Genomic DNA, 27,954 nt, shown 5'->3' with positions numbered 1-27,954 from the left:
ATCCAGAATAGCATCGCCATAAGTCAGAAACCACTTCAAGACACACAACAAAAACAACGGTTGTGTTAATGGTCAGAACCTGCCTTGTGTCCCAAATCAGGGGAAGCAGAATATTAATGAAAACGGCAAGACTAAGAAGGGGTTCCCAATCCTGAGAGCAGCCCCCAAGCAGCCCTCTCCTGCCTTCCCCCCAAATGCACCTGAGAGTTTCCTGGGACAGCAACCAGGGCCTCCCCAGAAGATCCCAAAACCAGGAAATGTTTCATGCAGGAAAGTAGAGGAAGATCGGTTGCAAAATACATCTCTGGCACATTTCTTGAATGAGGAAGTACTAGAGTATCTCAGATGACAGCCTGCTCCCTTGCGGCTGAGGAAGACCTTTTGTCTTGAAACATCCTCCATCAGTTCCCAAAGACAGGGATAACAGTACTTTATTCAGTTTCATATCATCTATTTTAGCATGTCTCCTAGAGCAGATATATTGGAGGGAGTTTGTGTCTCGTAATTGTTCCTTTTGTTGTTTTGTTGTAGCCCATTCTTAATTATATGAATTGTCATTGTACTGAAGCCTTTGTGTAACTGTACTCACAATTGCCCTTGTTTATATTATTTGTTGTAGAAGTCATTCTGTATTACCTACATTAGTAGGTTATTCATAGTAATAAACTGAAATTAGTTTTTACATTATCATTGTTTAGATGTTATTCTGCATTACATCAGTATGTTATTCAGAGTAGATAAATTGAAGCTGATTTGTGTATTGTAATTGTTCTTTGTATACATAATACATACATACATATTATCAGACATAACTCCAGAGAATGTTAGCCTTTTGGATGCCAGAAGGTTCCTCTCCTTCTTCAATGCAAGAAGCAACACTTCAGCTACCTTCTAGAAGATAAAGCAAAAAGGCTTCCAAAAGAACTGAAGCCTTGGGCAAGTCACACTCTCTCAGCCTCAGAGGATGGCCATGGGAAACCCACTCTGAAGGAACCTGCCAAGAAAACCCCTTCAGAGATTCCCATAAGGTCACCATAAGACCTGGAAACAACTGGGAGGCAGACCCCTTCTTTGAAAAAGGAACAGCTTTTATTGAAAAAGAAGATACATGCAATAGAAGTGACTTTTTTTGTCAGGAATGAAAGAAAGTATGTATATACATTTCACTTTTATAACCATATCAGTTAACCCCATCCTATAACCAATAAAGCTAATTAATTAGATAGCCCTTCATCCGGGATTCTGGCAGTGTTTCTAAAAACAATTAAGCTCTCATGTGCCTTTTCTCAACCACTGCACCTGTGGCCTTGTACCACAGAACTCAGCGACACAATAGTTTTAATTAACATTATGGCTTAACAATATATATATATATATATGAAACCCCATCAATCCCAATCTAATATGATACCATATGAAAATATAATAAGCATAAACCCATGACAACATATTACAATATCAAAATACCAATAACTCTCTATGTTCCCCCTCCTTTTCCAGAGACCAGTCTTTTAAACTCCAGCCTCTGTTAGAAGGGTGATTCCCACACTTTCCAATCCTAGCAAACAAGAACATACTTTAGCCATGATCTCTCTACCTCTTTCTAGTATCTTCTATTAAAGCACATATTCAAACATATTATTTCAACCCACCATAAATCCCATTTATCTTAACTCTAATTTAATCCTAAACCCTTATGGCATGAATCCCTAAATTAATAAATGCATGAATAAAGGGATTCGTGACATATAGCAACCTCAGGCTGGTGCTCCTTGCCTGCAGCAATGAGATGGGACCATTGTGAATTTAGGCTAATGCTACTTACCTGAACGTTTGAGACTTGACCATTGCAACCCGAGGCTGATGCTTCTTGCCTGAAGGATTGAAACTGGCCCATTGTGATCTCAGGCTGATTCTCGTTGCCTGAGAGACTGAGTCTGGCCTATTGTGACTTCAGTCTGATGCTCCTTGGATGAAGGATTGAGACGGTACTATTGTGACTTCAGTCTGAGCAGGTGCCTTCTTCAGAGGAACTAGGGCCAAGCCCAAGACTGGGAAACCCCCTGAAGCTCACAGCACCCAGGCCGCCACTGGAGGATTTGGGTTTCCGGCCCCAAACTGGGGAAAGGAAGGCTGTCAGGGGGGGAAAGTGACAGCCTGGGACGTGGCAGTGGGGGAGTCGCTTGATAGCCGCCCCAGCAAAGAAGAACCCCAGGTAGAAGTTTATTGAATGGAGGAATACAGAAAGGAATTAAAGGACCGTATGAAGTGGATGGTGTCCAAGTTAAAGATGTAAGAGAAATGTGTGAGTTCTGACTTAAACCCAGAGCTGAAGAACCAAAGAACCAAGGAATGGTGTTTTAAAAAAAGCTAAAGAACTAAACAAGATGGTTCTGCGCAGAGCATTGATGTGAAGGAGGGATTTGGCAACTGAGATGAGGAAAGGCTGAGGAATTTGGAAGCTGAAGCCAGGTGCTGTTCAGGTGTGTCGAACTATGACCGGAAAGGTGCCTTTTCTCCTGAGTCACAATAAAGAGGAACTGACAGGACAATGGACTAATTTGAACAGAACGTCCTGCCTTTGAACAGCTGTCTCCTCCCGAAAAGAAGAAGTTGAGTAATGGGCGGCAATATTGCAAGACTTCAGCAACCAAAAGCCAGAGAGAAGAAAAGTATAAGGAGCCTTGGCTTTCACCCTAATTTTGTTGGCACCAAATGCGCAGCAACGATGTCATCCCCAGCCTTCGAGGACAACTGATCAATGTCCGGCGGAAGGAAAGTGTGTGAGAGTATTGTATGAATCTGTGAGTGAATGAAAGACCTCTTGATAATCAATGTTTGTATTATGTTTGTGATTTAATAAATGTTACATGTATTATGTTTAAATTCAAATTTTGGTGTCTCACTATCTGTGTTATCCCTTCTCTGAATCAGTCCACAGAAAGAGACATTTTCATTACACGCTCTCAGGTTAAACAGGTTGCCCTTACAAACTTGGGCATAACAAAGATGTGGAGGAGGAAGACGTCAGAGGCAAACTGAGGGCAGCTGATGCTCCTTGCCTGAAGCATTGAGACTGTCCCATTGTGACTTCAGTCTGATGCTCCTTGCCTGAAGCATTGAGACTGTCTCATTGTGACTTCAGTCTGATGCTCCTTGCCTGAAGCATTGAGACTGTCCCATTGTGACTTCAGTCTGATGCTCTTTGCCAGAAGCATTGAGACTGTCCCATTGTGACTTCAGTCTGATGCTCCTTGCCTGAAGCATTGAGACTGTCCCATTGTGACTTCAGTCTGATGCTCCTTGCCTGAAGCATTGAGACTGTCCCATTGTGACTTCAGTCTGATGCTCCGTGCCTGAAGCTTTGAGACTGTCCCATTGTGGTTTCCAAATCCTTCACCATTTTAGTCGCCCTCCTTTGGAGGTGCTCCAGTTTCTCAACATCCTTTTTGAATTGGGACACCCAAACTGGACACAATATTCCAGGTAAGGCCTGACCAGAGCAGAATAGAGTGTCACTATTACTTCCCTTGATCTAGACACCATACTTCTATTGATACAGCCTTAAATCGCATTGGCCTTTTTAGCTGCTGCATTGCACTGTTGACTCATGTTCAACTTGTGCCTCCTTGATTCTTAGATCCCTTTCACACGTAGTTTCATTCAGCCAGGTGTCCCCCATCCTATATCTGTGCATTTCATTTTTCCTCCCTTAATGCAGTACCTTACATTTCTCTGTGTTGAATTTCATTTTGTTAGGTTTGGACCAGCTTCTTAGTCTATTCAGGTCATTTTGAATTTTGATCCTGTCCTCTGGGGTATTAGCTACTCCTAATAATTTGGTGTCATCTGCAAATTTGATAAGCATGTCCCCAATTCTGTCCTCCAAGTCATTGATAAAGATGTTGAATAGCATATAAAACAAAAACATGACACAAGTTAGACAAGGCAACTGTTACATGGATTTGTAACTGATTGACCGGCCGAACCCAAAGGGTGCTCAAGAATGACTCCTTTTCATCCTGGAGAGAAGTGACCAGTGGGGTTCTGTCCGGGGCCCAGTGCTTGTTTAATTTGGTTTACTGCTATTAGTGAATTGCCAAGAGTGGCCACCAGGTGGCGCTCCAGAATAGAAGTTGGTGAGAAGCCCAAAGAGGCTGCAGTGCCCTGAGTATCCACCAGAGGGCAGCGTTGTATTAGGAATGTTCTTTATTGATTAAAACATTAGTCTATGGGGGCTAATGTGATTTTCCATTGGCTCCCCATTCCTGAGGGGGTGTGGCCTCCTTCCCATTACCTGGACTTTCCTCCACTCCCATTGGCTGCCTATTCCCCACGAAAGGTTTCAGCCTTATCCCAGCAACAACGCACCCCCCTGGTTGCCCTGAAAGTGAAAGGAGCACCGGAAGGAAATGGGGGGAATCGCAGCGCTGCATCATGGGAAATTTGCAACCGGGGGGTTTGCAGTAGTGAAACAGAGCAGAAGCGAAGCTACATTCCACACCAGACCAATTCGGAGTGGAATCGGAGTGAGCTTGGAAGAGATTTCTGTGCATTCGCTTGTTACCGATTTCAGCAAAATGAGGGGTCACTTTGGAATCACTTCAGAAGCCCCACGGAAGGAGCCCCATAGAAAGGAATCGCGTGTGATAACACAAAACGTTGTCGCCTGAATTCGCATCATTGGACCCGCAGTGGCTTCGGATCTGAGCTGCATAGAGCTGCAAAAACCTCCATGTGATAAACACAGTCTTTGAGATTTCACAAGGCTCTGTGCTTTTGGGAACAAGACACTAATTATCATAATTGTTGTTGATAATAATAATAATAATAATAATAATAATAATAATAATCTCATTCTCCCTCATAAAGGGACACAACTGGAATTACAAGTTTAAGACAATAAACTCTCTTTCCCTGGCGTTTGCACCCATTGCTCCGTCTCCCGGTCTCCTCCGCTGGGAGGAGGGAGAGCGTGGAATTCTGGGAAAGGCTGGCGGTTGGCTTGGAGCCTGAATAGGGTTCTAGAAGGCTGGTGGCTTTGACCGTTGGCTGCTTAGGAAGAAGAAGAGCTCCTTCTGGGTTTCCTTGGCAGGGAAGGAAAGGTGGGGGCCTCGAGATGGCGATGGGGGACCCCCAAATTTGGGTCTTCTGTGAGAAGGATGGCTAAAGGGAAGAGCCCCCATTTTGGAGCCAAGGATGGGGTCTGGAGGGTCTTCTGTAGGGAGGCAGCCTTTGGGGGCTGGAAGCAAGGAAGCCCCCCTCCTCTTCCCCTCTTCTCCGGGTGCCAGGCCTCCTCTCCTCTCTTGGGAGTCTCTGTGGGGCCCTGAGAATTTGGAGAGGGATCCAAGAGAATCAAAGGGAGGCTGGGACCAAACAACCTCAGAATATGATCAAGATTGCAAGGTTCTTTCTGAGGAAGGAGAGGCAAACTAGGAGAGGCTGCAGCTGTTTGCTTTTGCCTGAGCCGCTGGGAAGGGCCCCTCTTCTCCTTTCTCCTTCACTGTCTTCATGGAGGGCAAACTCCTTTTGCCCTTTGGACTCAGTTTGCAGCAATGGCAGTGAGCTGAAGAGAAGGGGAGAAATGGCAGCAGGAGGAGGAAACTGTGGCCTTTGAAGAGCAGCTGAAAAGATGGGAGGGCAGAGGATGAACAAGGGGAGGGTCCCTGCCAAACTGGGAGAGATGGAGGGTATGCAGAAGGAGCTGGGCCTGGAAATGGAGGAGGAGAAGGGGGCTTGCAAAATGACCTCCATGGATGAGGAAGCTGCCCAAGTCCATGGCATACAATGGTCCAGTGAAATGATGTCCATGATATAGGAGTCAGTGTGGCCTAGTGGTTTGAGCATAGTGGAACTACAACTCTGGAGATCAGTGTTTGAATCCCATCTCCAACATAGAAACTCTCTGGGTGACTGGGCAAGCCACACTCTCTCAGCCTTAGGGGAAGACAATGGGAAATATTAAATATAGACATTTAAATATTGCAATTGCTATGGTTGTTGTTATTGGGTTGTTGTTATTGCTGTCTATCTATACATTATGATTTTATGTAGATTATTGCAAGAAAAAAATGCACCCATTAAAATCAATCAGACACATGAGTCCCACCCAGCCCTCCTCCTATTGACATCTTTGGGAGTGATGAAGGCTGGGGCCAACCCTAGGACTCCAATCCTAGCCCCATTTTCTGGAAATTAAGGGGATGTACAGGCCGCCCCTTTTAGCGCCAGATCAGGGCCACGACAAACACGCTACTTTTTGCAGCTCCTTTTTCCACTATGATAAAGCTACGCTGTGGCCCTGATGTGGCCTTTCCGTGGGGCAAAAAGGAGCTCCTTTCTGTGCCAGGGAAAAAGTGCCATATCTGCCAATGGTGTGGCTTTTCTCCACTCCTTTTCTGCATCATCAGGATGTAGCGCCAGAAGAACACCGTGATGTCACCTGTGATATGGTGCAATGTGCAGCATCACACATGCGGGAAGAGTCAGGGAGTGCGCTGTGCAGACTCCATCTTCGCCCTCATGCCAGCCAACGATGCTGGTCTCTACGCCCCGAAAGGCCCAGTGAACTGTCTTAGTCTTTCAGTATTCACAATATTCTCTCTCTGAGGGTTTGGAGGCAAGACTAATAATAGTAATAATAATAATAATATCAATAATTAATATCCTGCTTTCCAATGGATTTATTTCGAATTTTAGGGAAGGTTCAGGTTTGATTTGCCCTTAGTGCTGTTGAATTGTATTTTCTGTGGTCCATGAAAGATTGCATAAATGTGTGCACATAAAAACACTTTGTATTTTCTGCAGGTGTGGAAAGAACCAAGATGGCTTCCAAAGGAAGGGAGAGAAGAGAAACAACCCTCAATTCCTCCTTTGTGGAAGAAACAGGAGGAAAGAAGACCTCCAGACAGGTTAGTGTCCAGACCTCCTTTTTTGTGGTGGAGCCATTGGGAATTTGACTGACTAGGATGCAATGGGGGTGTTATTTACAATCCTCTGTCTTTCAGCGAAGGGTGCTTTCTATTGCAGATCACCTTTTGAGATGTGGCTGTGTTCTTCACAGAGGAGGAATGGCCACTCTTGAGTCCAAAGCAGGAATTCCTGTACAAAGAGGTGATGATGGAAACCTATGAAAATGTGTCCTCTGTGGGTAAGGACACATCGCCCTTCCTATAGGATGGGGGCAAGTGCTCTAGAACACTACATTGCATGCAACACTGGTCCGAATTCAATTTTTATAGCAACATCCTGTGAAATCATGGAATTTGTAGTCTGTAGTTTCTAGAACTGCCCACATTACGCCGGATCTTAAATCCCTCCATTGGCTGCCATTAGTGTCTGGGCAAGATACAAGGTGTTGGTTGTAACCTTTAAAGCCCTACATGGCTTGGTTCCTGACTACTTGCAGGAGTGCCTTCTTCCACACAATCCTCCCTTCACTGGAAAAAGTCTCCTAAAGCCTAAGAAGACTAGATTGGCTACAACAACCCAGAGGACCTTTTCTTCTGCCACTCCTAGGCTTTGGAATGACCTGCCAGAAGAGATCCATCACATCTCCACCTTAGAAGCCTTTAAAAAGGCTGTTAAGACAGATCTCTTTCAGCAGGCCTTTCCAGATTAGGGCTTTTCACTGTCACTGACCCTTTTATTGCTACCAATACCTTGGCTACCTTGCATAGATAGAGGTTCTCCCCTCAGCCTCTCCACCCTCATTTTAGCCCATTTTTCCTTTTTCTTATCTGTATTGTAATTTATCTTACTTAGAGCCGATATAGACAGGCCAAAATAAAGCTGCTTCTGGTCACTTTGGACGTATGCTATTTAAATGATGCATGTGTCCTAAGAGGCCAGAAGCCATGACAAAGCCACACTACAATCCTAAGGTCAGGAGCGCAGCTTTGGTGCAGCTTCTGGCCTCTTAAAATGCATGTGTCATCTGAACAGTAATAATAATAATAAGAAGAAGAAGAACAAAAATAAGAACAAGTGTGATGTATGTTTGAATTGTAATTTTATTGATTGTATGGTGGAATTTGAAGATTATTTACAGTTTGACCTCAGTATCTGCTGAGGTTTGGTTTCAGGACCCCATGAAGTAACCAAAATCCGTGGATGTTAAGTCCTATTACAAACAATGGGGTTGTAGTATGATGTGCCTTACATAAAATGGCAAAATCAGGGTTGGCTTTTGGGGGATATATTGAGATGCAGAATCTGTGGATCCTGAGAGATGACTGTGAAATGTTAAAAAGCAGTTGAAATCATCCTATTAAGAGAAATGTAACCCATGTCATTGGACTCATGGAGAAGTGGTCAGATGGAACCAAGGAGAATGTGTTTCTTTGGTTGGTTTCCTTGGAAAGAATTGGGAATCTTGTCCAAGGTTGGAGTTGAGTCAGTTGAGGCTGAGAGAAGGAGGAGAGACCTCAGGACAAGAGCATTTCTCTGGGTTACTTTGCCTGTTTCCTATTTTATGTTAGTGTTTTGAGTACTGTCTTCCTTACAGTGGAACCTACTCCTGCTTTGTGAAGGCATCACAAGTTGGACTGGTTGATCTCACCTGAAAGCATCCTTCTGGAGGTCTTTAAGCAGAGGCTGGATGGCCATCTGTCAGGGATGCTTTGATTTGGATTTCGTGCATCGTAGGGGGTTGGACTGGATGGCCCTAGTGGTCTCTTCCAACTCTACGATTCTATGATTCTTATTCATTCATTCCTATTGTACCTTCTTTTAACTGTATGGTTGTATTATTTATTACATTTCATCCCATCTTTCTCCCATGGGTGGGTCTCAAGGTGGCTTAGAATACAAAATGTAGAATGAACAAAAGCATCTTTGGGTCTCCATTAGTCCAAAATGACTTGGAGACACACCAGCACCACAACAAGGCAATGTCACACCTTCTTCCCCTCCTTTCTTTCAATGGTCAGATCCCTGATTTTGTCACATCCCTAATTTTGCTTTAGGACTAATCTGCCCAATTTTCTTCTTTCACTGGCCAAAGACAGTGAGGCCAAAGTTGGAGATAAAGGGAACCCACCACAGGGCCCTGTCTACGTTGCAGCTGGGAGTGAGCCCATAGCCATTGTGGAACAGGAGGAAGAAGAGGAGGAAGAGTATATAACCAGGAAACATTTGACATTGTACGTTTTCTGCCACTCTTATCATGCTGAAAACATGCAGAAAAGAGTATCCATTGAACTCTTCTCCTGCATCACATTTTAGATGAGCTGATTTTCCTCTTTACTTAGCTGTCCAAAGCAATAGGCAAGTTAAAAAAATTCCTCCCACCTTCCCTTTCCCTTCACTTTCACATGGCTCCTCTCTGTTTGTTCCCCTCTTCAGTGCGAAGAGAAGATGCAGCCAGTCAGGAAGGCCATACAAGATCTGGACAATCCAGGCAAGGGGCACTTGGTGGAAGAACTGGAGAATCTTATGCTCAGCTGTCTGCTGAGATAGGCGACCACATCGGCGAGTGCTTGAAAGCTTATTCCAACAAGCAGGAAACTATACTTTGGCGAAGGTAAGCCTCAGCTACTTTCCTGCCAGGCCTTTTACCATGGAATCCAATGACCCCGACGGAAAACCCAGGACTGGGCTATAGAAAGGGAGCTTGTTTGGCTCTCGGTGGCTCCCCTTGAGGTCCAATGGACACGGCAGATTGCAGTCTGGAACGTAGTTGAATGCAGGAGCAATCATGGGTCTTGGCTTCCATGTCGACCTGTTCTCAGTTTTAATACCCTCTAAGATGCTGAGTTTGAGGGATATGGTTCAGCACTGTCAATAGTTGCCTTAAAATCTGAGACTGCGCATGCGCCCATACATCCAAAGGCCCCTTCTGATCATGTGCAGGGATCACCAGGGCCTTACTGCTGCTGCTATTTACTCCACTGGCAGCCTTTGAGGGAAGGGAAGGAGCGCGCCGGGCGTTCAGCAGCCTCCCCTTCCTTCCTTCCTTCCTTCCTTCCTTCCTTCCTTCCTTCCTTATTCCTCCCTCCTTTCCTTCTTTTGAGGAGATTTTGAAGAGGCCACAGTGGTGCCCAGGAAAGGCAGGAAAGGAAGACTCTGCTTTGGAAATAGCTTCTCTGTGTATACTGTATGTATATAGATATATAGATATATATAGATGTATGTGTGTTTGCCTCTGCTGTTCTTATGGCTGGGAATGTTGCTGAGGACTGAGGGGAGAAGAAAGGGTCAGTTTTGTGCAAATTGACAACTTCTGTGCATCAAAGAGTCCAATGTGTTGAAATAACAAAGACCTTTATTGAAAACACAGCCAGAAATTCAGTGTTTAAGCCAGAACTGCCCTCCCCAAGCCAAAGAATATACTGAAACTCCAAAACCTAAAACTCCACCTTCTACCAAACCTAGCCCCCACCTACAATTACCATCATCTATCCCCCACTATTAACCAGCCCCACTTTGCCATCCTTTTCACACGCACAATCTCTCCCCGCCCCAGACATTCGAAGAAGCTAGTTCCCTTTCTGTTGCTACCGGTCCCCAACTTTCTTCAGCCAACATCCCACAAATTCTGAATGCTATCATTGCTATTCTAGCTGCAATAAATCCCAGCCCCCCATCTAACTAACCTAAACCACAGCCCATAATCCCCAGCCAAATTTATAACCCAAAGTGATTATCTATACTAGTAGCAATGAAAACCTAAACTTAACAAAATATAACATAAACAGACATATGGACATAAAAACCGTACAAATAAAATCATGAGGGCCTTTTCTTAGCACTGCTGGATTGAAAAAAGATTTTTGTATTCCTTCTTTACAAAAATAAAGTTCATTCACTGCTTGGATTTGTGTGGCTTCTCTCCTGTGTAGCCTCTCTGGTGACTGAATAGGCCTGACCTCCAAGAAAAGCATTTCCCACAATGCTGGCATTTGTATGGCTTCTCTCCTGTGTGAACTCTCTGATGTCTCACTAGGTTTGACTGCTGAGAAAAACAGTTCCCACAATGCTGGCATTTGTAAGGCTTCAGTAGTATGTAGGTGTAGCTCCTGTCAAAAAGTGATTTATGACCCTTTGGCCCCGCCCCCCTAGAATGATTTATGACCCTTTGGCCCCACCCCTTTGAGCCCCTCCCCTAACCCCGCCCCTTTGACCCCGCCCCTGGTCCCGCCCCTAGAATGATTTATGACCCTTTAGCCACGCCCCTGGCCACACCCCCTAGAATGTTTTATGACCCTTTGGCCCCGCCTTTGGCCCCTCCCTCAAGAATGATGGATGACCTGTCAAACTGATGGGCGTGTCCTTACCCCGGAAATGCTAGGGCGGGACATCCGTGCCACGTGACAGACCCAATCCATGGTGGCGTGGTCCGCCCCCTCCCCCTGCCCTCCCAGGGATTCCCATTAGCCCCTTGAGGGGCACGTGATCCTCCTGTAAGACCCTGCCTCACCACGCCCTGGCCAATGGTTTGGTCCCTACGAGAATCACGTGGTCTGCGCCAGCCAATAGAAGACGGGCAGCAGAGATCTCTAGGCCGTATCGAGAAGCTGCCATTCTATGCATGCCCAGACACGTTCTGCGGAGGCAGCATGGAGGTACCGAGCACCCCACAGCGTTTGGCTAGACCTTCTACAGCCAGGAGAATCAAAACCACAATGAGAACATCCTGGCCCAACTACCGCGGGCCCGTACCCTTGAATATTTGTCCTACAAAGGAACCGAAAGAGCCTGAAAAGACACCCAACATTATGGATTTCATTGACGATTCCTCAGAACTCGAGTGTGATTGCGGTTGCAATTTAAAATCCATTCTCCAGAAGAAGGAGAAGAAGGAAGTTCCCGACACTCCACAGAGCCCTGACGAACCAGATGGCGCAGTACTTTCAAAACCCGCCGCTCAGATGGAAGAGGCCGTGGAAGCAGGAGATCGCAACCCATCACAGCCTTCCCATGTGGAAGAAACTATGGATGAAAGCGTGGATTCCGGCTACCACAGCGTAATGGTAAGTTGATAACATCTAAATACTACTACTACTGATAATAATAATAAATGTTAGTAGTTTGGTTATCGTTTGGGAGAGGAGTGTGTTGTTTTCCAAAAGAATAAATTGCTTCTTATATCTCTTTATTCACTTAGGATGAAGACCTACAGGCAGACGGTGCTGAGATCCAAGTTGGAAAGAGTCTACAGCCCCTAAATCTTTCCCCCATCCCTGAGATGTAGATATGTTTCTAATTTTTCCACCAATAAAATGTTGTCTGTATTACATGTGTGTGCTCATAATTACATGAGAGTTGAAAATGGGAGGGCATGACAAAATTCTGGGTGATATATATTATTCTCCAGGAAAAACTGGGAGCTTTGGGGGTGTGAACGCCCTACTTCAGGAAGCCAAAATACAGAGCAAAAATCTTAAAAGAGAGGAGGTGTCCCGATGGCTTTCTGGCCAAGATGCCTATACGCTACACAGACCTGCCAAAATACATTTTAAAAGAAACAAGACGGTTGTGTCTAATGTGGATTCTCAATGGCAGGCTGATCTAGTTGATATGCAACAGGTGTCTAAGTATAACAGAGGCTACAAGTACATTTTAACAGTAATAGATATCCTGTCTAAATTTGCCTGGGCTTTGGCTTTAAAGGACAAAACTGGTAAAGAAGTGGCCGGTGCTTTTAACACTATTTTTAGCCAAAGCGGAAGAAAACCTCTCAAATTACAAACGGATCGGGGCCGTGAATTTCTAAACAAATCTGTGAGCAGCCAATTAAAACATCATGGGATTCACCATTTTGTCACCAATAATGAAGTCAAAGCAGGGGTTGTGGAACGATTTAATAGAACTTTAAAAACAAAAATGTGGAGGTATTTCTCAGCCAAAAATACCTTCACCTATATTGACGTGCTTCCCCTGTTTCTAAAAAGTTATAACCAGAGTTTTCACCGAACAATCAAAGCAAGACCCGCAGACGTCAATGATTCTAATGCTCTAGCCGTGTGGAAAACAGTATATGGGGCCCCTATCAAAACAGAAAAGGAGCATTCACTCCTTAGAAAAGGGGACCATGTGAGAATTTCTAAAAGCAAGGGTATATTTGCCAAAGGGTATGAACAGAATTTCACCACAGAAGTATTTATTATTGAACAGGTCATCCTAACTGCAAAGAGGCCTGTGTACCTGCTGAAAGATTATCTTGGGGAGCCTGTCGTTGGAAGCTTTTACCCTGAAGAGTTACAAAAGGTGAATGTCAAAGAGGATCAAGCATACAGGATTGAAAAAATACTAGACACTAAAGGCCGGGGTAGGAGAAAACAATACCTAGTGAAATGGTTAGGCTGGCCTAGTAAATTCAACAGTTGGGTGCTTGCTTCTGAAGTTGGTGAACCTGTGTAGAGGCGGTGGGAAAATGGGAGATAACGGTTTTTATATCTTACTCCCTAGTAACAGCAGCGCAGCCATTTTCCCACAGAACACAATTCCAATCTTTACTGTCTCTTTAGCAAGAGCCCTGGAACTTCCTGGGGAGTAGGAAGTAGGGCTCGCCGAGATACAGTACCCGCACAACTGGAATAATATCATTACTAATACACCTTTTGAAATCGCAAATGAGGAAAAGAACTGGATCTTCATACTGCAACGGGGGTACTATTCTAGCATCCCTGAACTGCTGGAAATCATGAACGATATGATAAAATCAGACCCTGACCCCCCTAGAGTGCATCTGCACTATGACCGTGTGACCGGAAAGGTTAGGTTTAAAACCGATGGGCCATACGCAATCCAGGCTGGAGGGAGACTAGCTCACATGTTAGGATTGGTTCCCACCCGTCATGCCAAAATTCCTCCTTTCAAAGCAGACATCACGGCGGGTTTCAACACCTTATATGTTTATACCGATATAGTGGAGCATCAGATAGTGGGAGACTTCTATGTCCCGCTGTTGCGCTGCGTGCCTGTACGGGGACAGAGCGACGAATGTGTCAATATTGTGTATGACAAGCCTCATTACATCCCTGTAAGTAAGCACCACATTGACACCATTACCATCGAGATAAAGTCGGACCAGAACAAAAAAGTGCCATTTCGCTCGGGTAAGGTGCTTGTGAAACTACATTTCCGCCCCAGGAGAATACTGAAGTTTTAAAGATGGTATTTGTGAAAACATATGGCGACCCTGCCCTTTATAGAGATTATTACAGGGTCCAAGCTGGAAATGGTCTTCCAGGGTACCATGGAACCCCTGTAATGTACGGATCTGGGCTTGGTGGGATTTTCAGAAGCCTTTTCAGAAAAGCAGGTCCACTTTTGAAAAGAGGCCTGAACATGATGAAACCCCACGTTAAAACAGCCATGCAGAATATTGCTACAGATGTGGTCGGTGAAGTTACCCAGGCGGTTATGAATAAAATGAAACCCACAACTCCACAAGAAGGCTCAGGCCTGATGTATATTCAAAGAAGGCATCGTCAAAAAAGAAAAGCATCACGGGTGAGGTTAATAGGCCCTCCCCGAGCCCTTAAAAGAAAACGTGTAAGCAGAAAGAAAACTCAGAAGCGGAGAGCTGTAAGGAAGAGGAGGAGTCGGCCTCGCACACCGTCTAAGAGAGATATATTTTAAACTAACACCATGGCTTTTATCCACAGCGGATCTGAAGAATGCACAAAATCTGAATTAGACCTGTTTACTATTGGACCTACACAGACAAGTATTGAGAAAAGTTTGTATATTGAGGTGCCCCCTTTGACGGCTCTGACAGAATCTGCACCGCTAGATTTTTTCATTGCAGGAAATGGTGAAGATTATATGGATCTCAATAATACGCTCTTATATCTAACCTGTAAGATTACTAAGGATGATAATACAAACATTCCTCAAGATGCTGAAGTTGGATTGGTGAACTATCCTATAGCCTCCATTTTTAGTCAGCTGGATGTGGTTTTGGGTGATAGGCTGATCAGCCAGAGCAATAACTGTTATCCTTACCGTGCTTTCATAGAGTCTGTGCTGAACTACAGTGAAGACACTCTAGCCACCCAATTCTCTACAGGGTTGTTCTATAAAGATGTCGCTGGAGAGCATGAATCGGCAGATCCGGAGGGGAATAATCATGGCTTTATTGAAAGAGCAAACCTGACACGTGGAAGCAGAAAACTAGATCTTCTGGGACATCTCCACACAGACCTATTTTTTCAGGAGAAACTGCTTCTAAATGTGGTGGATGTAAAAATCAAACTCACACGCAACAAAGATCCTTTCTGCTTAATGACCGACGATGCAGACAGCAATTACAAACTGCAAATTTTATCAGCGTCCCTTTTTGTCAAGAAGGTGAGAGTGTCACCGGGAGTACGGCTAGGTCATGCAGAAGCTCTGCTGACATGCAATGCCAAATACCCTGTGGACCGTGTAAGCATGAAAGTGTTTAGCATCCCGAGAGGCAGCCGTGTCACCAACCAGGAGAATCTCTTTTTGGGTCAACTACCCAAGCAGGTGATTATAGGCATGGTCGATAATGACGCCTTCAGTGGAGTTTACAACAAGAACCCCTTTAACTTTAAGCATTATGACATCAATTTTGCTGCGCTGTATTTGGATGGAGAGCAGAACCCTACAAAGCCGTTTCAACCCAATTTTGAAGATGGAAACTGTGTCAGGGAATACATGAGTTTGGTGCAGACAGCAGGCAAGCATATGAAAGACCGGTCTCTTTTAATCAACCGTGACGAATATGCAAGAGGTTACACGCTTTTTGCATTTGACCTTACCCCAGACCAAGAAGGCGGAGATCATTATTCGTTGATCAAAACCGGGAACCTGAGGGCTGAATTCCGGTTCGCCAGACCTCTGCCTACTACTGTGAATATGATCGTATATGGTGTTTTTGACAATGTCATAGAGATAAATCACAGGAGAAATGTCTTGTATGATTATATGTAACATGGACAGCGTGCAATTAACCCGCATCCTTTCTTCAAATCCTTATACTCGAAAGCCGTTCTATGGAGTCTTCCCGTGTGACATGCTCCCTAGAGAGAAGCTGATACAAAGACCTGTCTGTCTAGTCATCAACACTCACCCCCACAATCTCCCTGGAGAACACTGGTTGGCTATCTACTTAACAGAAGAAAATACCGGTGAATTTTTTGACTCCTACGGACACCCTCCCGACCACCCGCTCTTTCCTAAAACCATCATTAAATTTTTAAGAAAAAATACCAGTAAAACAAGGTTTCAACCCAGGGCAGTGCAAGCCTCAGACTCTGTGGTGTGTGGTTACCACTGTGTGTTTTTTCTTCAGCACCGTTCTAAAGGCCTGAGTTTTAAAAATATTCAAGAATTATATTCTCACGATTTGCAAAGAAATGATGAAATGGTGGTTGAACATGTAAAAACAAAGAGGAACATGCCAAGGCTTGTCTCATACATGCCCAGACTTGTCCCAAACATGTTTCAACCAGCCCAAGGATGTATAACCTGCAATGCTTTTCATAGACGTTCTTGTCAATAAATGTATCCTCTAGGAAGGATTTTAAAGAATTTTTCTTGTGTGTGTGTTTTTTTTTCTTTTAACTAAAATAAAAATATAGACTTAAGTGATATTTTTAACTTATTTATTTCTCTTTTTGAAAAACAACAGGAGAATCATAAATGGAGCCAACCTGTAGTACTAGATTGTCGCTGTTTTCTCAAAGCCCTGCGGGAGGTCTTGGGTGTGTGAAACAGCACCGGAGTGGCGTCGTTGGGGTTCTTTAGCTTGTCCAAAACTTCTCTGTTGGCATGGTGCCCAACCACAGACGTTGGGACATTGAGCTCTGCCATGGCCCTAATGAAAACATCCCAGCCTTTGGGACATGTTTGGCTGGTAAAGCATGGGTCTGAGTGACCCCCTTGACTAAATCCAGCATATTGGACCCAGCTACAGGTTCCCCTTTATAGACAAAGGATCCTTTGTCATTCCATGACAATACTCTTGTGTTGCTTCATTTTGGTTAACAACACCCTTGCTGCATTCTTGTATCTGGCAGGCAGGCTTTCCAGGATTTCTTGAAACAGGGGTTCAGAGGAGTTGGCCAATCCGTTTTCAGGGGTCTGTTGCATTTGAGGCAGAATTAGATTTATGTTTTCTTTCTCTGTTTCCTTCTGTCTGACATGAGTCAAATACCTTTGAAGCAAACTGTCATATTGTTTAGCTTTTTCATACTCTGTTAAGTCAGTCCTTTGAAGAATCCTCTGCATCTCAGCATCCAGGGTATATATGGCCTTAGTTCTGATATTTTCATCCTTAGGAGATGAGCCCTTTAACTGTTCTAGCTGATGGCTAGGGACCAAATACATCTTTTCTGCATATTCCATTACTACCTAGTTAAAAGGCTGGTTATCAGGGGTACAGCAAAGCTTAACAGCGGACCAAGAAAACCCCCAGACTGCTTCACCAAGACTTTTTTCCTTCTCAGCGAGACTCGCTTGTTACCCAGAGTTTTAATAAGATGGCGCCTCTTTCTCAGTACACGCACCTGATGAGGAGATAAGGGAATGTTGCCTTTTAAAGCGTTCAGGGCTATTTCTGAGATGGCTGCAACCAGGTCATTTGAGGCTGTACATAAAAAAGCTTTCCTCTGGGGTGGGGGCATCTTAACGAGTAGTTTTAAGAGCGCAAGGTTTCTTTTCACACGCCCAGACATGTTGACCCGAAGGGAGTGGTGGGAGCATTATGGTGTGGGAATTAAAGCTGAAGCCTTTTGTAACCACCGGCACCTTTCTTCATGGTATATACTACCGGCAAGTCTGGAGGAAAAATGCCCGTTCGTAACCTGTAAGCTTCTGGCGTGTTAGTCTGGAGATCAATAATCAGGTAACCAAAGGGCTTGCTTGTTGCATCCGCAAAGGCTTCCATGAAGAATTTAGTGTTCCCTGGGTACATCTGACGAGCTAAAGTTGCAATTTGTAATTTATCCCTAGGATTTTTAAACAGCACCATGTATTTTGCATTTAAGCTGATGGTCCGGAAGCTTTTTCCCTTGCAGAAAATATTTTGTGTGATGAAAAAAACACTCAGATTCCTGTGATGAACGTGGACTGTAAACAGTCTTTCAATATTTGAAGTATCACAAGACTGCATTAGATCGTCTATCACTAAGAACTTTATTTTTTTCAGGGGTAACAAATCTTCATTATCAAAATTATCAGGCATACCCTCTACAAATTGAATAAAAGGATATTTACATAGCAGTTCTTGGTACAAAGGTTGCCAGCAGCTATAACACCACAAAATTTTCTCAGGGTGCACTGAAAACAGACTGTGAGCGTTATCCAACATCTTTTTTACAAATACAGTTTTTCCACAGTTGCTCGGTCCTGCTAGAATAGCTGAGAAGGGGTGTTGCCACCGCGTAGACATATTCAATAACCGTAAGGGAGAGTCTTAAACCCTTCAGTAATCACTCTCTTGTCATAAACCACTCTTTGAGTTTTCTTTAGCTCTTTTGTGTGGATAGACCACTGACGTTTATTTCTAACAATCCCTTGTTGCTGCACCACTATTTCATGAGCACCTCCTTTCTCTCTGTCTGAGGTGTAGTCAAACACCAGGTCCTTCAGACTGTCAAAATTAATTTTTTCACAATTAGCAACATTCAGTGTGATCCCTTTGACCTTCAAGCACGCTGTACCCCCCGAAAGCTTGTACCCGTAGGTTTTGGGTCCAGCTGATACATATTCTGTGATACGTTGATCTGGGGGGATTTCACTGGTGAGATCGCCCAGGTAATCCCCAAGAGGGGGGGAAAATTCTCCCTCTCTACTCACAAAGATGACACTATCTTTATCATGGTACAGAACTCTCTCTTGAAGCTTATCTAACAAAGAATAAAGTTCAATTCTAGCATAAGCGGTTGTAAAACAGGCAATGAACTCATTCTTTCTACCTGCGGTTGTTATGCGATCAGCAGAGTTTTTCCAGGACACACAAACAGCCTCTTCATCAATGAACTCAAACATCGAAACATTGTAAGCATCAGAAAATACAAGATTGAAGAATTCATCAGGATCCCTCACCACCTGTGTGTTAGTCAGGTTTGTTCTCTGGCCAAATTTTCCCCACAAGGAATTTAAAAACAATTTGGCAATCTGCCGCTTTGCAGGATTAACAACAATTTCTTCCTTGCGCAAAAGGACCCCCTCTTTTTCCTCAAAATCAGCTATGTATTTATTTTTGTCTTCTTCAGTAACACACCAGTGGGGAAATCCTGATGCCTCCTGTTTCTGGCGAAGATGTAATTTAATATATTCTTCAAATAAACCCCCTGACCGGCGTTGAAAGTTCCACACTTCATAGATTTTCATCACCTTGTAACCCTTTTCTATAGCTACATTCAGCTCTGTAGTACACCAAGTTCCCAACAAACACCTTTCCTCATCTGTATGATTGCAGGGGTCCTGCTGGCGATGTTCTGCACAAGTTGCACACAGTACAAACATGAGCTTTCCACCGATTCTACTGGGCAAAACAGGAAAGAACAAACCACGAGGGGGCAGTATTTTAAGCTTGGCTAAGCCAAAATACTCTGAGAGCGGTCGAAAATTCTCATAAATGATTTGAGGGTGTCCAAGAGGATATACTTTAGTTTTGTTGACATAGGGGTACAGACTGGTAAAATCATAATACTTAATTTCCTCACCCTCTTTGGGCTTGTAGTACAGACAGATAGCGTTTGTACGACCACCAAAGAGAGCATCCCTGGCCTCTAAGGCAGGTGGAAATTCAGCTTCAGCAAGAAATTGCTTCAGCTGCTCATCTGTTTTTTGCTGGGCTGTCCACTGATGTTCCCAGATTGACCGGACCTCATACCCTCTGCTTTTCAGTTCAGCTGCCTTTTGCTGGGTAGCATTGTAAAGAAACTCAAATGTATTCCCCAGAAGCGAGTTCCAGCCGTCTGGAGAATAACATAAAGGGCAACCATGCCAGTAACAGCCGTTAAATTCAAAGGCTGTCTCTTTATTATCTATGACAGCATAGCCATCAAGATAATAGTTGCCGACTTTTACTTCTCCACCATTTAGGGCATGCTGAATCTGAATGTTCTCTTTGTGTTCAAGGTACGAAAGCCATTGGATTGCAGGGGTTGAGAATCGCTTGCAATAATTATGGTACCTATCAGGCTGGGGAATTGCAATCTGATCTTCCTCTAGAAAATTAAACTTGTACATCGCAAAACACACACTAGCCAGGGTCGGGTACTGTAAAGGGTCTATGGCTACCCAACCTTTCTCCCCTGTTTCTGTCTTCTTGTACACTTTTGTCAGATTAATGATCTCATGTCTATATTTGGTACAAGCTTGTGCCAGAATATTGACATCTTGCTGGCAATAAAAGGCCAGCTCTTTCTGCATGTCAAAGGTTTTTGACTTGCTGTCTTCATACCATGCTAAAAAAGCCTCCTTTGCCCCAGGCATCATGGTTTCCACACCATAATCCTCAGGTTTAGGCATAGGGCCAACATAATTCCAGTTTTCAGGGGTGTTGAAAAAATGAGGGAAATATCCCTTACATTCATCAAAGCCCAGGGCCTTTGGGAGTCGTGCTAGAGCCATGGGTAGGTGACTAAGTGAATCAATGAATTTTAGATCTACACCTTTCACTTTTACACATATCAGTTTACCCCCTTGAGCAATAATATCAACATCCACCTTTTCTTTGACTAATTCTTGGAGGACAAAATAGGAATCATACCCCTTTGAATTGTGGGCTATAAACGTGGTACCCCCAAATTTGCCATCAGTTATGAATGTCTTGATAAACTCAGACATGCAACCCTCCCCCTTAAATTCCCAAGTCTGTCCTGCAGGGCCCCACTCAGGCTGTAACACCTCATTTTCATCACACAGTTTTGCATGATTAGCTTTTCCTTTCTTACCACCTTTATTCTTCTTTTTACGCATTCCCCCGTCATCCTTTAAACACTCCACAGTTTCCCCCTCAAAGGCTTTGGCAAAACAGTAATTAGGAACATGGACACCTGTACCCTGGTGGGTTTCAATATCGAAAAAAATATACTGGATTGATGTTTTTGGGTATTTTATAGGGTGCATGTAGCACAGATGTTTAGTATCCTTTAGGATAGGACCCCAACAAAGTGTGCACAGCACCCCTCTACATTCACTTTTATCATGGTCAAATGTGACATAACGGCCACACTTCTCACAAAACGTTTTAGGGTCACATCTGACTTTTTCTTCCAAGGCTAGTTTTCTGTGCCTCCTTAAGCAGGCCCCGGATCTACAGTTCAACTTACACCTAAAACATCTTTCCATTTCATCTACTTTAGAAGCACAATCACGTTCTTTACACATTCTGCAATAGTAAAGGCATGAATGTTTGTGGGTAAATAAAGTATTACATATTAAACAGAGATTCCTCTTCCCAAAGAGACCTTTCACATTGAGGACCCCATAAAAATGATCTTCATGTAGCAAAACCGTGTATGTTTCTGGATATTGGATTTTCTGTGTCTTAAAAAGACCCCAGCCCTTGTCAGAGTAAAGGGCAACATGGATGTTACACTTTAAATGCTCTTCAACAAATGAAATATCACTAAGGGATACTTTTTTCTGGTCAGACCATCCCAGCTCTTGGTGTAATTTAGCAGCGTCTCTCAGCATTTCTACATCTGTGGGAACCTGCTTAGCCATTACTGCCACAAGGCTTGCAGCAAAACATAAATTAGTGCCTAAGTTAGTAGGATCCACCAGATGCTGCTTCTTTTTAGCAATAATTGAGCTGTAAGGTATAGAATCTATAGATCTGGAACGGCCCCCTCCTTGAGGAGCTCGCACAATAGTAATAACCAATCGGAGTGTTCCCTGTGCACAGATGTCCATATTACTCTGCAGGAGGTTACTTATGTGAGATAAAAAATCCTCAGCATTCATAAGATCCCTGACTCTTTGCACTGAAAACAGAGGGTTTGCTAAACCTGCATCTTGTAGTCTTAGTTGGATAAAATCCCCAGGCCCCGCTCTAAAAATTGCCTGATCCAGAACCTCTTGGATAGCCTGATGGACAGCAGCTATAGCCTCTGAATATGATCTGATATGTTCTAAATTGACAAATCGGAATTCTTCTGCAATATTGATAGCCTGATACCTCCTGTTAAACCATTCCCAACCTCTAACCCTTTCTGCAAAGACATGATTTTCTGGAGGTGGGGGTGGTGGTGGGGGTGGAGGGGTAGGAGGGGCGGGGGGTGGAGGGGTGAGAGGGGCGGGGGGTGGAGGGGTGGGAGGTGCTGGGGGCAGGTCTGGAGATGGAGGAGGTGTTGGAAGTAGATTTTGGTGTTCACCTTGGAGGTTATTTGGAGGCAGGCCTGGAGGGCGTGGCAGCGGCTGAACTGGAGGGGTTGAGGGGGGTGGGGTCGGGGGAAAGGGTGCAGCTTCGGGGCTGTTTGGTGGTGGGGGTGGAGGTGAGCGTGGGTGTGGAGGAGTGGGAGGTGCAGGAGGCGCCCCTACACCTTCAGAATGTTGTACAGCAGCCTGAGAAGCCCTATGTTTACGTTTTTTCTTTGCTCCCTTCCTAGATGTAACAAGTGTCTTTCTTGCCCTGTTTAATATTTTAATAGCTCTTTTTCTCCAATACTTCATTTCTTTGATAGACTTTTTTCTTTTTCTGCCCTTTTGACAATTAGAACTTCCCCCACCTACTTGAACATTTTCAAAGGGTGTGTCACCACAGACCACATAGTTACAGTATTTTTTAATGGCCTTCACAATAGCCTCCAGATCTGCACGTGTACACTGTGAATTAGCTGCAAGCCTATTCAACGTGTCGCGATGTATCCGTATTTGCTGTGCGGCTCTTTGTAAATGAATAAAACAGTCATATATTGTCTTATACTTGAAAGCAAATTCTTCAAGAAGATCCTCATCATGTTTTTGTCTCTTGGGAGGGCTGCTCTCAGGGTCTTCTCCCTTTTGAACTTTATTGTCTAAAGAAGAAGAAGAAAGGTATCAGTAAATAGGGTCCCTACTCCATTTGTAGCACACACTGTAGTCAAAGATGGAAAGAGCAACCATTTAAATGGTGTTTTTCCCTCATTATATCTTTTCCTGTAAAAGAAATATTGGGCATTTCAAGTACAGTAATAATGATTTAAATGCACATACTCACCAAAAATCTTTCTTTTCTTTCCACTTGGTGTCAGAGTTTCAATGGAGTTCTTGTCCAGAATCTTTGAGCTGCCTGCTGAAAGAGCAAGGGAAATAAATAAATAAATAATAATAATAATATTGCAATGAACTAGACATTATAAGCACTATACATATCATATTCTTAAACGCACACACACCTGCGTTCTTCAGATCTCTCTGTTCACTTGTCCTTATGGCATCCTTAAGTTTAGAGCTGCCTGCTGAAAAAGCATGGAAAATAAATATTAATAATAATAATGCAATGAACCAGACCTTTCAGAGACTATACATGTCATATTCTTAAACGCACACACACCTGCATTCTTCAAATCTCCCTGTTCACTTGGCGTCAAGAACTTGGGCTTAGAGCTGCCTGCTGAAAAAGCATGGAAAATAAATATTAATAATAATAATGCAATGAACCAGACCTTTCAGAGACTATGCATGTTATATCCTTAAACCCACACACACCTGCATTCTTCAAATCTCCCTGTTCACTTGTCCTTATGGTGTCCTTAAGTTTAGAGGTGCCTGCTGAAAAAGCATGGAAAATAAATATTAATATTAATAATAATAATGCAATTACATAGACCTTTCAGAGACTATGCATGTTATATCCTTAAACCCACACACCTGCATTCTTCAAATCTCCCTGTTCACTTGTCCTTATGGTGTCCTTAAGTTTAGAGGTGCCTGCTGAAAAAGCATGGAAAATAAATAAATAAATAAATAAATAAATAAATAATGCAATTACATAGACCTTTCAGAGACTATGCATGTTATATCCTTAAACGCCCATACTCACAAAAAGCCTTTCTTTGATTTTCAGCCCTCAAGGTCTTGTCCATAACTTCTGAAAGAGCTAGGATAATAATAATAATAATAATAATAATAATAATAATAATGTTAACTAGACCTTTAAATGAAATATATGATAGTCTTCAAAAACACGCGCCAGAATCATTTAATTTTCACTTGGTTTCATGGCGTGCTTAGAGGTTTAGAGATGCCCGCTGCAAGAACTGATGCACATTAGTAAGTTCTTTATAATACACCTTAACCCTCCTCCTATAAAATATATAAATATAACTTACCGAAATCGGAATCATCACTGTCCACATATTGACAAGCCTTTTCTATGCCCATTCCTAATAGGAAAGGAGGGGTGCAGTTTAGCATCAGGCACATCTTGGAACCTCTGTAATTTTCCAAGGTTAACCCTAAAAGTAAACCTCTTTACCTGTTTGTTTTGATGATGCCATGGCGTTTGTTTCAAAATATATATCTCAGAAGATTTGAGATAAATCTGAAAAGCATATACAACATTTTTACCAACAGCAGTGCATAGAAACCGTGTAGTGTCCCACTGAATGTACAAGGACATCTCCTGGGTCACACCCTGGGGAAATGACGCCCTCTTATCTTCAGGGTAACATGTTGAGACATGTTAGTACACATCCAGGGATCATGCGCAGTGTCATTTTGTAAAAAACAAAGAATGTGTGTTTGTGGTGAATTTGGCCCGACAGCAGGTGGTGTGCCTCTCTCATATAACCATTGTTCCTTTGCAAAAAAGAAAAACTCTTTGAATGCTTAATTTTAAAAGCATCCCTTAAATCAGAAAATAAATGAAAAGAAATATAAATATGCACAGAGTTAATAAAAGAACACATTTTATATAACTTTTAACAAGAACAACATACACACAGAATGCAAAAAACAACATACAAATGGAGGAAGAGACAAAAAGGCTGAGACAGTGTCACTCTGTCTAAGCACACACAGAGTGCTAGTTGAGGATTGTAAAGCTCAGAAAAAACACACAGAATGCAAAAATATCCTTATACAAAATAACACTTAATTTAAATGAAATACATTGCACTTTAAAAGCAACTCTTAAATAAGCAGAGAGTAAAAGAAAATTATTTTTACACACACGCACACACACACACACACACAGATGAGGGGCACTTAGATCAGAAGACAATGAATGAATACACCCTAACTATATTTTATTTTTCAAACTGTCTAATATTGAATGTGTAAGGGCAACATTTTCATTTCAATCAGCCTGGGCCATGTGATTTAAAACCTTTAAATGAAATATTTAAATAAAACACATTGCACTTTAAAAACATTCCTTAAATCAGAATATATATATATATATATATATATATATATAAATATATATGCATGAACACACACACACACACACACACACACACTAATAATTATAATAATGATGATACTTATTTAAATCATAGCAGCACAGAAAGAGAGATTAAAAGCCAAAGTTTACACTTTTAAACAGTTAGGCAAATAATCATAATGACACAAAACCTGTCTATGGTTTATTATTGATCTGACTAAATTGATAATGCAAGACATATTTTGTTTCATTAAAAAAAAATGTAGGGAAAATGAATGCTTGGAACAGTGTTATTTTAACATTGGGGAGGGGGGGGCCTCAGAATAAACCCATGTTTTAAACTTTGAAATTTTAACTTTAACAGAAAATATATATATATATATATATATGCATATGCACAGGGTTATTGCAATAACACATTTTAGAAAAACTTTTAAGAAGAACAACACATGGGAAAGCAAAATTACACGCACAATAATAATAATGATTTAAACAGAAAGGAGCAAGTTACACAGAGACAAAGAGCCTTTAGCAAAGATGAGAGGAGGAAGGGTTCACTCCTTCACAAGCCCCTCTTTTGATATAGACAGATAGACTGTGCTTGTCAGAGAAGGATGCAAAAACAACATTCAAGTGGAGGAAGAGACAAAAAGGTTGAGACAGTGCCACTCTGTCTAAGCACACACAGAGTGCCTGTAGAGCTCAGAAAAGACACACAGAATGCAAAATCAGAGAAACAAGAAAAGTTCTGTTACCTAGGCATAACACAGAGAGAGGCAAAAATATCCTTATACAAAATAACACTTAATTTAAATGAAATACATTGCACTTTAAAAACAGCTCTTAAATAAGCAGAGAATAAAAGAAAAATGTTTTTACACACACACACACACACACACACACAGAGGGGCAAAGTATCTTTGCAGACTTAATTTTTATGAAACACATTAATGAATTTTAGTGAAACAAATACATATAGTAGAGAAACACAAACAGGTCCTGTCTATGTTTTAAAGTTACTGCATGGACACCTTTTATAAAACTTAGAATCATAGAATCATAGAGTTGGAAGAGACCACTTTTAACAAAGCAACACAGAGAGAAAGAGAAAAATAGAGAGAGGGAGAGGGAAAGAGGCAAATATACTCACCCAATTTTCAGATGTATATTTAAGACGAAGCACCTTTCTGCAGTCAAGTGTCGAGGAACTTGCTATGTTTAAACCCGAAAAGGCCTCTCTTTTTTATAGGATTTGACCACTACTTTTCAAAATTATCTTACACACCATATGTATAACTCAAAATTAAACATCCCTTGTGATGATTCTTTAAAATGTAGGAAACAGACATTCAAGAAGATCCTGCCATAAATTTAAGAGACCCTGTTACAAATGGTCAAGATTCTTGCACAACCTATCTTACAAACAAAAACCGAACAAACACATACCGGACAAACCTCATTTCATTTTGTTGTGTTTTCCTGGGGAAAACAGAGGGTCTCCTATGTCATTTCAAATGACAGGTCCATTCTTTTTGGAAATCTTATCTCCAAAAACATCTGACAACCCATGGCAAAAAACATCTTTGGAGAATGAGGCAAAACTGCAATGTGCTTTTCAAAATGGTCTTTATTTCAAGACTTTTATTTCAAGACAATCAGTATATAGGAATATATTCTTTACAAATCATAGGCCTGTTACAGACTGCCAAAATAAAGCAGTGATGTCTTTGTTTAATTACAGTTTCTACATATTTTAATATTGATTTGTCTGAAGGCTTCAATAATGCTTTTAAGACATCCATAGCATGTTCAGATTTAGTTAACTTCTGTAAAATTTTGCAGATTTGGCCCCCTATGGAGACCTATGGCCTCCTTCCCTGCAAAACTTAGGGGTCTGTAATAAAGAATTAACAATGCATTCTAAAATGTTCCTAGATGTCAAGAAAGCCAGCTTCCAAAATCATTTTCCAGCCACCTGAGGCTGCTTCAAGGAGATCTTGCCAGTGAGAAAAATTAGTTCCTAAGTTTTTAGAAAGATTGTAAATATGTCTTGTTTTACAACCACATTTCTAACAAAGTTATTATTGCAGGCATTCATAAGCAGTATTTGTGGGTTAGAAATTATGAGGCACACAGTCCTCATTGAAATCACAAACACACACGCAGAGTAGAGAGACAAAATATTTTAACACAGACAGCCAAAAGCAAGGTGTGGTTCAGCTCGGTTTGTAGAATAACAGTTTTCTTCATAGAGCAAAATTCTCTAAGCATTTGACCCCCCCCCCCCCTTCAAAAGGTTTTATTTGTAGGTTTGCTAGCTTTAATTCTTTTAATTAAAAGGCTTTTATGCCCTTCTGCTGAACTTCTCTTCACCTTCACAAAAAACAGGTGTCCTAAAACACAGATCCTGCCATAAATTTAAGAGGATCTGTTCAAAATGGTCAACATTCTTGCACATCCTTCCTTGCGCATTTATCTTACAAACACATACCGGACAAACCTCATTTCATTTTGTTGTGTTTTCCTGGGGAAAACAGAGGGTCTCCTATGTCATTTCAAATGACAGATCCATTCTTTTTGGAAATCTTATCTCCAAAAACAGATCTGACAACCCATGGCAAAAACATTTTTGGAGAATGAGGCAAAACTGCAAT

General features: G+C 42.4%; 1 protein-coding gene and 2 long non-coding RNA genes across 3 annotated transcripts; 1 reads left to right on the top strand and 2 right to left on the bottom strand.

Moving 5' to 3' along the window:
• Nucleotides 1-13,774: 13,774 nt before the first annotated feature.
• LOC149301540 (uncharacterized protein F54H12.2-like) lies at nt 13,775-15,906 on the top strand. The gene is made up of 2 exons (XM_089484309.1): nt 13,775-14,060; nt 14,966-15,906. Exons 1-2 carry the CDS (start codon nt 13,775-13,777, stop codon nt 15,904-15,906), a joined length of 1,227 nt encoding a protein of 408 aa, XP_089340435.1.
• A 6,666-nt stretch (nt 15,907-22,572) lies between these two features.
• On the bottom strand, nt 22,573-23,375 carry LOC149301539 (uncharacterized). The gene is made up of 3 exons (XR_016272227.1): nt 23,310-23,375; nt 23,132-23,203; nt 22,573-22,949 (listed from the first exon to the last, which is right to left on the bottom strand). It is a non-coding gene; the product is annotated as an uncharacterized LOC149301539 (long non-coding RNA).
• Nucleotides 23,376-23,467: 92 nt separating this feature from the next.
• LOC149301538 (uncharacterized) lies at nt 23,468-24,670 on the bottom strand. The gene is made up of 4 exons (XR_016272218.1): nt 24,392-24,670; nt 24,246-24,299; nt 23,957-24,013; nt 23,468-23,527 (listed from the first exon to the last, which is right to left on the bottom strand). It is a non-coding gene; the product is annotated as an uncharacterized LOC149301538 (long non-coding RNA).
• Nucleotides 24,671-27,954: the final 3,284 nt, after the last annotated feature.

The sequence above is a fragment of the Sceloporus occidentalis genome, unplaced genomic scaffold (genome assembly GCF_023333645.1).
Source record: "Sceloporus occidentalis isolate IW3139 unplaced genomic scaffold, rSceOcc1.0.p SCAF_21, whole genome shotgun sequence".
Lineage (NCBI taxonomy): Eukaryota > Metazoa > Chordata > Lepidosauria > Squamata > Phrynosomatidae > Sceloporus > Sceloporus occidentalis.
Note: the sequence above shows the minus strand (reverse complement) of the source record. Positions and strands in the feature narration are given on the sequence as shown.